The sequence below is a fragment of the Coffea arabica genome, chromosome 6e (assembly GCF_036785885.1).
Source record: "Coffea arabica cultivar ET-39 chromosome 6e, Coffea Arabica ET-39 HiFi, whole genome shotgun sequence".
Lineage (NCBI taxonomy): Eukaryota > Viridiplantae > Streptophyta > Magnoliopsida > Gentianales > Rubiaceae > Coffea > Coffea arabica.
This window is the reverse complement of record NC_092321.1, coordinates 8,821,366-8,834,358: the sequence shown is the minus strand read 5'-3', so window position 1 is coordinate 8,834,358 and position 12,993 is coordinate 8,821,366. Positions and strand designations below refer to the sequence as shown.

The following is a 12,993-nucleotide window of genomic DNA, read 5'->3' as shown; positions in this document are numbered from 1 at the left end:
TAAACTTCAAAATGGGACACTTAAGTCCCTAAACTTATAAATACCTCCCACTTAAGGAAAATTATTAACAAATCTTGAATGCCATTGGTGGTCGAAGTGTCCCATTTTATAAGGATTTAGGGATTTAAGTGTCCCATTTTATAAGTTTAGGGACTTAAGTGGGAGGTATTTATAAGTTTAGGGACTTAAGTGTCCCATTTTGAAGTTTAGGGACTTAAGTGAATAATCATCCAAAGTTTGGGGGGACAAAGTGGAATTAACCCTTATTTATTTGACGAGAAATTCTGGGGGGTTTTCTAATCCCTTTCCAAAATTCCGCTCTTGGGCTGAAATTATGCGCACCTCGCTCTAAGAAATTTGAATAGTTTAATCTAGAAATCGCTAGCTCTAAAAGCAAGTAAATGTTTGTTTGAAAACAAAAAATTACTATACTCTTTAGGGGACCCAATTTCTGTTAACAAATCTTCAATGTTTCACCATTTAAACACTCCAAATTGCTTGAGACTAGGGTAATTGCTGTTTAGACTTTGAATGTAGGAAAGAACCATATGTCGATGGCAACCATTTTAGAAAAAGAGTGATATACATAAACGAACCATATGTCATAGCAGAGTATTTTATTATTGCAATCAGACTATAGAAGATGAATAGATTATTTTCTCTTCTGCAGATCTTCCTTCTTGCGTGTTCTCCAGTGTGAAAATGATGGATAAGGTAAAATTTTAATAAACCACTGGGCCAATGGCTCAGTGGCCACCAGTGAGGGGCTTAAGTCCTTCCTTGGGCTGTAGGTGAGGGTTCAAACCTCACCTACAGCGAAAAAAATCTCACCTGCAGCGAAAAAATCTAAGGGTTGTGCCAGAGCACTCTCTTGGTCTAGTTGGGTCTGTATACCCTCTAGCCCCCTACCACAGCCTCCTTAGGCTCCCCCTCCCCCTAGATTAGAATAGAGTAGGTTATACAAAATGTATCGTTGCTGACAAAAAAAAAAAAAAGGTAAAATTTTAATAGAATTGTAAAGTCCGTTGCCTATGATGTGAATAATTTACGTTGGTTTGGCCCAAAAGTTTTCTTTTTTTTTTTTTTTGGTGGGGGGTTGGGGGGAGGGCTTGGCCCAAAAGTTGATTGTGAAGATAATGCTGGTCCAGAATGAAGGTCTAGCCGTCTAATGGAGCCTTAGAAGCAAATCGTTCTTGGAGCTGGAGGACACTGATTGGACTTAGTATACAAAGTTGATGACGCAGAAATCAGAAGCAATTGAATGAGAGACGCATGGGGATATTGATTGATGTTTGCCAATGTACCTTGAGCTGTTTCGGAGCCCATGACGCATCCAAATCCTTTTGCCGACATTGGAGCTCAATTATTAAAGCATGAAGCATCTTAGATGATTTATTTTTTAATTGTAGCTTTTTTTCTTTCTTTTATTGAGAGTACAGCTCGATCAGAGGATCATAGGACAATTGTCAACACATTTGTTTATACTTTTGTACTTATTTTTTTTGGATGTTATATATATATATATATATATATATATATATATATATATATATATGCGAAAAAAACTTGCACATCTTCTGGGCGCTCCAGGTGGAAAAAAAAAAACAAAAGGGCTTGTACTTATTTTGGACTTCCACGCTAAAAAAAAAAAAAAGAGGGCAAATTAAACGCCACTTGCACAACCCATTACTGAGAGCAACTAAGCCCATAAATATTTATTAAAAGCGTAATTACACATAATCGCAGTTGCCACATTGATTTCCTACCATGAAGCAGTTCTAAATGATTGACAGCTAAATATTTATTTATTTCTTACCATGCATCCATTAAAAGCCTCATTTGCTGATCTAAGAATTTGTCATTTGTATTTCTATAGTATCAAGATGCCAAGAATGCCCTTGGCCTTCTCATACATTAGGTACAGGAGGAAAACCCGGAAAAAAAAAAAAAGAAGAAGTCAAAGATAAGGTGTCTGATTACGTATACAAATTTGTAGCATTCTAAAGTATCCAACCTGTTCACGTGAAAAATGTGAAGTGTATATGTTATATGTTATATGTTGCGGTGCACCTGCACCTTACTTTAGACACGTTTTCTAAGAATGTCCATAAATTACGTGCAGAATTCATAGCTGACAATAATGTTAAATGTTGTTCTCTACACTAATTTATAGCTCCTGAATTGAATTGAAAAATCTCTACTTTTGGGTCTCCCTAATACTAGCATTTGCATGGGACATCCCAAGACAATAGAATCTATTCTAAATCTACACATACTCTATATTAAAGAGAGGCGAACTTTAAGAGATCAAAATTACGTGCAGAATTCATAGCTGACAATGTTAAATGTTGTTCTCTACACTAATTTATCAGCTCCTGAATTGAATTGAAAAATCTCTCCTTTTGGGTCTCCCTAATACTAGCATTTGCATGGGACATCCCAAGACAATAGAATCTATTCTAAATCTACTCATACTCTATATTAAAGAGAGGCGAACTTTAAGAGATCAAAATTACGTGCAGAATTCATAGCTGACAATGTTAAATGTTGTTCTCTACACTAATTTATCAGCTCCTGAGTTGAATTGAAAAATCTCTCCTTTTGGGTCTCCCTAATACTAGCATTTGCATGGGACATCCCAAGACAATAGAATCTATTCTAAATCTACTCATACTCTATATTAAAGAGAGGCGAACTTTAAGAGATCAAAATTACGTGCAGAATTCATAGCTGACAATGTTAAATGTTGTTCTCTACACTAATTTATCAGCTCCTGAATTGAATTGAAAAATCTCTCCTTTTGGGTCTCCCTAATACTAGCATTTGCATGGGACATCCCAAGACAATAGAATCTATTCTAAATCTACTCATACTCTATATTAAAGAGAGGCGAACTTTAAGAGATCAAAATTACGTGCAGAATTCATAGCTGACAATGTTAAATGTTGTTCTCTACACTAATTTATCAGCTCCTGAATTGAATTGAAAAATCTCTCCTTTTGGGTCTCCCTAATACTAGCATTTGCATGGGACATCCCAAGACAATAGAATCTATTTTAAATCTACTCATACTCTATATTAAAGAGAGGCGAACTTTAAGAGATCAAAGGAGAATCCGAAAAGGACTGAACCATCACCGATCTAGTCAAGTGCCTATATATCCGTTGATGAAATATCCAGAAAAGCCTAAGACTTTGTTTGGATTGTATTTTTCTGGACTTTTTGTAGAAAAATTACTGTAGCGATTTGATATTTATGAGGTAAAAAGATGATTGGAAAATGTGTTCATGAAAAACGTAACAATTTTTTTTTGAAAAATTACAATCCAAACACACCCTAAATTTTTAATATGCAGGTCAAAAATTTTCTTAGTGGCAAATTACTTGGATGAATGTTCTAGCTTGTTGAGCGCTATTTTACACACATACACAGACACGCACACAAAGAGAGAGAGAGGGAGGGAGAGAGAGCCACTGACACTTGTGACGTGTTCTTTGTACTAGTAGATGAGTTGCATCGTGGTAGTCATGCTCTTTACAAACCACGGAGCTACCACCACCAAAGTTGGTGGGAAGGGAGGTCAGGGTATCAAATCCTGCCTCCCACCATTGGCCAAAAAAATGTGGCAATGGCTTCCTTCGAATGCGTAGTGCACTTGTTTGGATCGATAAGTTGTTCAGTCCCTTTCAATTTTTTCTCGACCTTTGCAAGTCCTCTCTTCTCTGTAGCATAGAATAATTGTAGGTCTATCATATCGACAAAAAAAAAAAAAATCATGCTCTTTACAGCTTGTCAAATTCACTTCACCACCAAACTGCTATTACACATGTTAGAAAGTTGACGAAAACAAAGTGCACGACGCAGCAGCTCACGCTGAAAGCGCAAAGGAAACCTTTATGGTAGGAACCTGCCTATGGTAGGAATGCCGGCAGAGAGCGACACGTGTTGGGGGCAAAATGGTCCAAACGGAGACGTTAAATTGTTGGAGAGCGCGTGCATAGGGAATCAAGTAGAAGCGTGTACGGATGGAAGCAAACAGCAGACTGACTTCCGTACTATGTTATTGCAAGTCTTTCCTTTGTACCAAATATTTGGTGACCCCACTTCTTCCCCATAGCGTCTGAAGTAAGCTTCAACTTTGCCTTTCCATTATTGAAGTTCGGCTTCCACTATGGACCCGAATACCGGATGACACAATGTAACTACATTCATTTTATATTCATTTTTACATTACATATGCATGTCATTCTTTTTAGTGGTTGCACCTTATATTCGTGAACTATCTGCAGAAAAAAAATAAAATTTTAGACTATACTAAATTTGTTATACCAAATATGTTATTCTTATTATTGTATTATTTGTTACGCCACTTTTCTCATTTTGTTAGGTCTACATTAATGCAAGTTTAATTCTTATTATGTCTCGTGTATCAGAAAATACATATTATCTTATTGACGTTGATACGTCCAATAGATAATCAAATTGATGCTAAAATTTTAGAATGAATAAGTTGCTTTTGCATAACGGTTGTAAAGGTTTCTTGAGACTTTATGAATTATTCTTCTTGCGTTTGCAAAAACAATTGCAGAAGATTTTTTGTAGTGGAAACGGAGTTAAAACTTGCTATAAGTTACTTTCCTGTATTTCAATTTTATCCTAAAGGGTAATTTGCTGTTCAACCTAATTTTATTTCAATTTTATCCAACTAGTAAATTAACTTATGAAAAATAGTGAAGTGGATAATTTATGGAGGCAAGTCGTAAATAGCGACTGTTTTATTAGAAAACGGGCTTATTTTCTTTTTTTTTTCGAAAAGAAAATTTGTTTTTGGAAAAATGAGTGTTAAAATAAATTTTCTTTTAATCCGATCAATAAATTTTTTCTAGACATCCATACAAAAATTTATTTATCGGATAAAATAAAAATAAACCTGTTTTTGAATACAACACTAGCTCTTTATGGCTTTCCGCCATTATAAGAATAGAGTACACATTTTTCCATAAAAAAATTTATGGATAAAATAAAATTCTGCATAAACCCATTTTCCAATAAAACACTACCTCTTTATGACTTTCCTCCATTATAAGAACACAGTGCCCGTTTTTCTCATAAAAAATTTTATTTATCGGATCAAATAAAAATAAACCCGTTTTTCAATAAAACACTAGCTCTTTATGACTTTTTTCCATTATAAGAACAGCGTACCCATTTTTCTATAAATAAAACATTTTATTTATCGACTAAACTAAAAATAAACACATTTTTCTATAAAATACTAGCTCTTCCTGACTTTCCTCCATTATAAGAATAGAGTACCCATTTTTGCATACAAAAATTGTATTTATCGGATAAAATAAAAATAGATCCTTTTTGAATAAAACACTAGCTCTTTATGACATTCCTCCATTATAAGAACAGAGTACCCATTTTTCATAAACTAATTTATTTATTTGATAAAATAAAAATAAATCTATTTTTCAAAATAAGCACCAGCTACTTATAGCTTTCCTCCATAAATTATCTATTTTCTTAAGTTAATTTATTAGTTGGATATAATCAGAAAAAAATTAGGTTCAACAGAAAATTACCCTTTACGATAAGATTGAAATACAGGAAAGTAACCTATAGCAAGTTTTAACTCCATTTCCAATACAAAAAATCTTCTGAAATTCTTTTTGCAAACGCAAGACACCTAATTCATAAAGTCTCAAGAAACCTTTACAACCGTTATGCAAAAGCAACTTATTCATTCTAAATTTTTACCATCAATTTGATTATCTGTTGCACGTATCCACCTGAATAGGATATTTTGTATTTTTTGGGACACGAGACATAATAACAATTATACTTGTATTAATGTAGACCCAACAAAATGAGAGAAATAGCGTAACAATTAATACACTAATAAGAATAACAGAGTTGGTATAACAAAATTAGTATAATCCAGAATTTTTTTTTTCTGCAGATAGTTCATGAATATGAGATTGAACCACTAAAAAAAAGACATCTATATCTATCTATATATATATAAATTTGAGAAAGAATTTTTAGCAACAAGCCTTCACACGTCTTCCCACTACCAATTCTATTTTTCTAGCATTTCACATTTAATTTAATTTATAAAATATATTTCTCTTAACTTCCACATCTACTCTTCACATTTGAAATTGTTAGTTACTTTTTAAAATCATTTCATTTCAAATTGTTGGTTAATGTGCATGTTATCTTATTTGTACTTCAACCTATCACGTTTTCGATTACCTTGCGTTATTTATGATTCTACTCAAATTAAAACTTCTATAAGACCATAACAAGAGATAACAAATATGACATCCTTTCATGCTTTCTTATTAATTTAAATAAGTAAGATTATTTACACTATATTTTTGTTATTCACACTTCAATAATCATTTTGATCATATAGTTTTCATTAATTAGACTATATGATAAAACAAATGGTGGAATTACAAATAATAAAAAATGGAGTGCAAATAACATTTTTCTAAGTAAGAAGTGCCTTCCATGCCTTTCTAATTTAAATAAGTAAGAAGTGGCTCCACTTATATAGGAATTTGGTTTGAAATTTATTAGTGGGAAGGTAAATAAAGAGAAAACATTACCAAACTTAGTAAAAGTAAAAAAGTAAAAAATAAAATTTTATCTTTTAACTTAGTAATCCTAACTAAAATAGCAAAATTATACAGAAAACAAAAGGAAATAATATCGTGGATTTAAAAAATAAAGAATGGTACCATTCATGAAATCTTTTTTTTTTTTTTTTTTTTTTAAGGCGTGTCCCGCAGGGAGTGGACCCCGCAGACTATTCACCACCCTCAACAACTTGCTGGCAGCAAGGTTCGAACCAGGGACCTGAAGCCCCATCTTCAGCAACCTCAACCACCAGACCAAGCCCCTGAGGGCCCATTCATGAAATCTAAATTATGAAATCACTAAATAAAAAAAAAAGTACTACTGGCCTTTTAACGTGGGAAATTTTTTTTTGATAAATATGATAATAACAACACCAATTCTACCAAAAATTTTAAAAAAAGTAACATTATAGTTTAAGAAAAAAATATAGAACATTCGACCCTAAAATACTACTTAATTTGTATATATCTAACCCAAATTTGACCTTGATTAGATTTGAATAAGAATGTAAAACCCAAACGCTAAGGATAACTTTTGGTATCATTAATTATTTTATGTATTCTTATTACCATCTTCATATGTAAGTATGTATTTGCTATGTTAAATAAAAGTTATCTTTAATTAGTTGGCAATATCTAGGCAGACAATTGAAATTATATGAATACAATAGTCTTTCAAAACAATTGACTATTGTATTCATATAATAGGCAATATTCGAACCTGTGCTTTTACCTTGCAGCCGCGGACAACATGTTAACGTTGCATCTCCACGCGCGATTCCACGGCTTAACGTCTCCGTTTGCAATCCATCCACCTGCAACACGTGTCGGCCTCTGGAGGCCTTCCTACCATAGACACGGTCAACGGGTTCCTACCATAAAGGTGTCCGCAAAAGCACAAAAGATTGAAAACAATGATAATTGATACGATGCACCGTGTCGCATCAAGATTGAGATCCTCAGCTGTTGCAGAGTGAACTACAGAAGAGAAACTCAATCCGTAGTATCATGATTAATTTGGTTATTACCAGAAATACCAGGGAAATAAAAAGATTTTATATTAGTACAGGGTTTATACATATTTTCGTCTTGATAGTAATTAAAAGCTTCGTAGATCGTTTTGTATATTTGCTTTTCTCATGCCGATTTTGAGTTTTGATTTTGTTTTATTGAAAAAGTTAGTTTACACTGGCTAAGTAAAAGATGCACCACAAATGAATGCCAATCATAAATTTAGTTTACTTAAATTAATTGATTAAATTATCTTGTAATGCATGATAAGCCTTTTATGTCTTACAAAGAATTTGTAACATTACCTAACCTATATTTTATGCGAAATTAGATATAAATGAAAAATAAAAAGCATCGAAAATTTGTGGATTACACTCAGTTTTTTCACATAATAAAAGTCTAACAAAAAGAAACTCAAAAACTTTCAAAAGGATGAATTCATTAGAACTTTTTTAATAGTTTGCTAAAAAAAAATTTGTGAACATTTATTTACCAAACGAGGTCACAACCATTATATATTGCACGAAGGCAACATTCTTTGCCTTCAAAATTATATTCTTGTTGATATCTATAAGGGATTGGTACTTGATTGACGAGACATTCAACATTTCTTGACTTATATTGGCTAAATAAGACACCAAAAAAAGAAGAAAACGTGGCTATATGTTCACTAGATGAGTTAATAAGATGGGTTTTTGTCCCTCTAAATAGTGGAGAAAAAAAAAAGAAAGAGAAACAAAGGACGAAAAGTTGATTTGCTTCCTAATTAACATTAGAGAACTAGATTTAATAACTTCACAAAAAAAAAAAACACAAAAATAGAGATCTCATTTGGAAAAAGTGTAAAAGTTAGGCAAAACAATTTCATACGTTAAAGATGAGTTGAAATATATACCAAAAGAAAATAACCAATTGATTCTAGATTATTTCCTTAAAAAAAGAAAAAGAACTATAGATTAAAATAATTAGATAACCAATATTGCATCTTAAAATTAAATTGCTAGATAAGAATATAGCTAATTTTATCCACTAGGAATGAAGCATTGCCCCCCTTCCATTTGATGATGATTGAACAAGTTAATTGGGAAAACCAACTTTTTGTATTTAAGAAAAAAAAAATGAAAATCTGTGAGTTGCGATAATGATCAAAATAAGTTGTTGGTTTTTATAGTCATTGGGAGTCAATTAAATTGCTCCATGTAGAAATGCGTTATTACAAAATTTTCTGTATATGGAGTAATATACTAATATTTATTGTTACGTGTTATTACAGCACGAGCAAATTCTCAGTAAATGATGCTATATAATTAATGTTTATTATTACATGTTACAAAGCTATTAAGGGAAGAGTTTTAATTCATAGTTTTTGTTTGCTAACTTTGTGAATCCTCAAGGTACAGTTGTGTGTCGGTTATTAAAAGTAGGACGCTGGGTGCAGGCCGGCTGAATTGAATAATGCAATTTGCTGGACGGATTGACTTTTGTATCAGTCGAGCGATGACGTGTCGAGTTTGTGGACGTCGATAACGCGTACTTTGGGGTCAAAATGATGATGTAGATGACACCAAGTTGCAATTTCCCAGCTCAGTCAGACGAGCGGTAGCCATTCCCATTTCCCACCAAAAAAACAAGTCCAAACATCGTAGGAGATGACTGGGTTCCGCGTCACTCGGCCCCGTATTTGCAGCAGATTAGATTTAATATCCACGTATCCCTGACTCATCCTCCGTTTGTTCTCTCTTCAAGATAAACGAGGTCAGGTTGCACCAGAAGTTTGCCCGATTTGGCGGGATAGAAGCCTAATAAAATAGCTGGAACAACAAAAATTTCCAGTCAAGGACTCCGAGTGGTTTTTCAGTTAAGGACTCCAAACACTCCAATTCCCAAGCAAGGACATTTTTTTGTCCGACTGTATAAATACGTTCATTCCTCCGCCCTCGTCATGCATCCCAGTGATTTCCATTCTTCACTCTTTTCTTCTCTTTTTCTCGTGATTGTGCTCATATTATTCAATTGTTGGTGGGAATATGACGATCCTCATTGAGCAGCAGCCTGACCTCGGTATTTCTTTCTTTCTTTCTTTTTTTTTTTCTGGGTTGTTCAGTCTAATTCTTGATTTCCTGTGCTTTCTCAATAATCCTTCATGCCATTGGAGGCCTATTAATTATACCGCCAGCATTTGCTTTTCTCATCCTTAAATAATTAAAACCAGCAGGTTTCCCAGTGGGTGAAAAGAATATCCCTCGCGATACCATTAATGAACTTGTATTGGATGGAGGATTCGTTATGCCCAAAACGACCTCAGACGGATTTGAAGCTCCAGAAATCAACTCCTTTGGTCACTCCTTTAGGTTTGTACTTGCAGCGTCAGTCGATGTTGTTTGTACCTCGAAGATCACAGTATAAATTTGCTTCTTGATATTGTTTTCTCTGGAGACTAAAACAACTGCTCCTCTCTGGAGTCTGGATCACATATATTCAAAAATTTTTTTTTTTTATTATCAAAACACAAATTTAATTTCGTGGCATGCCGATATGTTTGCAGGGACTATAATGCAGAAAGTGAAAGGCAGAAAACGGTGGAGGAATTCTACCGCGTCAACCACATTAACCAGACCTACGACTTTGTAAGCATTAGTACCATTCCGCGTATACTGTCAATAATCCACGAAGTGAAAATCAAGTCGGGATTATTAATAATTAATGTACGTAGGAGACTTCAGAGGATGAGATTTTCAGGTATTATTATTATTATTTATTATGAAGGGAAGATTAGTAGTAGTAATAAGTCTGCATGGAAATGCGGCAGGTGAAGAGGATGAGGGAAGGGTATGCGAAGTTGGATAAAGCAGAAATGAGCATATGGGAGTGCTGTGAACTTCTCAATGATGTTGTTGATGACAGCGATCCTGATTTGGATGAGCCCCAAATTGAACATTTGCTGCAGACTGCGGAGGCTATCAGAAAAGATTACCCTAATGAGGATTGGTTGCATTTGACGGGACTTATTCACGGTATATGCCTACTTATTATATTCGGATCCTCCTCTCAAATGATACAGTGCGATGTTTTGTCATTGACTTATTCACTACAACTTCTCTTGATCTCTATCTTAATACTGCAAAATCTATAATTAAGTTTTTTTTTTTTTTGTGGTTTCCCTTCGACAACAACAGATCTTGGAAAAGTTCTTCTGCATCCCACCTTTGGAGAGCTCCCGCAGTGGGCTGTTGTCGGTGAGTGCCGTCTGAATCTGAATAATCATCATCATCAGCGTTACGATTTATAATTTTCAGCCGTAAATTTCTATAAGCACAATGCTCTAAGTACATTTGCCTTCAACACTTTCCAGGTGACACGTTTCCTCTTGGTTGTGCTTTCGATGAATCCATCGTCCACCACAAGGTACTCTTCTAAAATTGAAGCTTGGCTTAATTTGGGCAGTTTTATAATGAACATGCCGTGCCATTTATTGTTAGGTAACTTATGAATTGGATCATAAACAAATGGAAAATAATCACTTTTTTTTTTCTCTTTTCTAATTTTTTGCAGTATTTCAAGGACAATCCCGATCACAGCAACCCTTCCTACAGCACCAAGAACGGGATTTATGAAGAGGGATGTGGATTGGAAAACGTGGTTATGTCTTGGGGCCACGATGATTACATGTATTTGGTATGCTTGATCAAATCATCTTCGGAGCTTGAGACCTTTTTCTTGGTTTATTTTCTTTGGCATCTTATGGTTAACGAAGTTCTTATTTATTTATGAATATATATATGCAGGTCGCTAAGGAAAACGGAACAACATTGCCGCCGGCAGCTCTTTTTACCATCCGCTATCACTCTTTTTACCGTAAGCAGTCTTTTTTCAATTTACACTGAAAATTCTACACATTTTCTTAATTAGGTAGGGTGGTTAGATCGATGGAGGTTCGGTTTTATTTCTTCATTGAGCTGTGAATGTTCTGCAGCACTGCACAGGGCAGGAGCATACACGCACTTGATGAATGAGGAGGATCATGAGAGCTTGAAGTGGCTCAAAGTTTTCAAGTAAATATCCCCTTTTCCTCTCTATACAATGGGATCTTGATTTCTTCGTACGACAAAATCATATAATTAACCCCATCTGGTACTATGTTTTGTGCAGCAAGTATGACCTTTACAGCAAAAGCAAAGTCCGGATTGATGTCGAAAAGGTGAAGCCATATTACCTCTCCCTCATTGAAAAGGTGGGTGCCTGATAAAACAACAGTTTCTTCAGCTGATGCTATAGCAGTTTCTGTGTTTTGCTTGCGTTGATGCTCTTAACATCGAAACTTTTGATTGTGCGCAGTACTTCCCAGCAAAACTCAGGTGGTGAACAGATCGATGTAGGATATCAACTGCAAGAAAAACAGTGGGAGCAGGAGATTGGATGATGGATTCTGTATCGAGAAGATGTGCAGAAACCTTCTCAGATTATTTTACCATTCATTTGAAAATTTGTGTACAACTCGCTTTCTTGTATTTTTTCCACCATTAATGAAATCGCAGCATTTACAATTTTAGCTTTTTTATTCTTTTTAAAGCTTTAAATCTTCAGCATTTGGCAAATTAATGGGTGATTAAGCAACAGCATTTTTTAATAAAAGCTTCATTCATCAAGACCAGCCATTATTGATAAGAGTTTAAAAGTCAAGTAAATATGATAACCTGATTACCTACTTCGTTTATTTAAAATATGCAAAGGGCAAATGGGAAGGCAATCTAAAGCTAGCTACAGGGGAAACTTGTCATTGCGGTTGTATAATAGTCGCAACTTTTAGTTTGTTCCTTTTATTTGGGGCACGGGACTACAGTATAAACTTAGAAAGTCAATATTAATAGTACTACATAATTTTTAATGCTGACAATCTGACTTTCCATGACAACTTCCAACATCCTTTTTGCCGCAAAGTGTTTGGATAGGGTATTATTTGAAATATTATTTGGAACAATTACTGTAACACTTTTTGTGATGTGATGTATGTGAGATAAAAAAGTGGTTGGTAATATAAAAAGGTGGATTGAAAAATGTGTTTACGATGCAAGCGAAATAATCTTTGGGATAAGTTGACTATCCAAACGTTTTTTAAATTCAAAAATATCAATTTTATAGATCATTGTCACAAAAACGTACAACTTATTTAAAAACTTTGATTGAGATTCTTTACGATCACAGTTTGGTAAAAGAGAGAACATTTCATGATATGAAATAAATACATTGACATTCGATTGTTGGAATTGAGTTTTAGGCATAAATTTTAATATGTCTTAATATCTACTTTTGTTGTTTATGCGTCTATGTTTAT

At 34.1% G+C, this 12,993-nt stretch overlaps 1 protein-coding gene across 4 annotated transcripts; it reads left to right on the top strand.

The window, feature by feature from the left end:
- The first annotated feature begins 9,573 nt into the window (after window positions 1–9,573).
- Window positions 9,574–12,219, top strand: LOC140009450 (inositol oxygenase 1-like). 4 transcript variants are annotated; one of them, XM_072054966.1, is made up of 11 exons: window positions 9,574–9,722; window positions 9,877–10,012; window positions 10,207–10,288; window positions 10,471–10,675; window positions 10,838–10,897; window positions 11,014–11,066; window positions 11,214–11,336; window positions 11,447–11,516; window positions 11,635–11,713; window positions 11,811–11,892; window positions 11,997–12,219. In XM_072054966.1, the coding sequence occupies exons 1-11, from the start codon at window positions 9,689–9,691 to the stop codon at window positions 12,021–12,023; spliced, it is 951 nt and encodes a 316-aa protein (XP_071911067.1). In that variant the 5' UTR covers window positions 9,574–9,688; the 3' UTR covers window positions 12,024–12,219. The 4 variants fall into 4 exon arrangements, with proteins under 4 accessions (XP_071911067.1, XP_071911065.1, XP_071911063.1 ...); XM_072054964.1 differs by having other exon boundaries at window positions 10,207–10,366; XM_072054962.1 differs by having other exon boundaries at window positions 9,597–9,722; window positions 9,874–10,012; window positions 10,207–10,366.
- The last annotated feature ends 774 nt before the right edge of the window (window positions 12,220–12,993 follow it).

Excerpts from the sequence above, each read along its gene's own strand:
- LOC140009450 (XM_072054962.1), top strand. The coding sequence starts at position 9,689 with ATGACGATCCTCATTGAGCAGCAGCCTGACCTCG. Across the intron at positions 10,367-10,470 it reads CGGGATTATTAATAATTAAT|GTGAAGAGGATGAGGGAAGG; the intron begins GTACGTAGGAGA and ends GAAATGCGGCAG. Across the intron at positions 11,337-11,446 it reads ACGATGATTACATGTATTTG|GTCGCTAAGGAAAACGGAAC; the intron begins GTATGCTTGATC and ends ATATATATGCAG.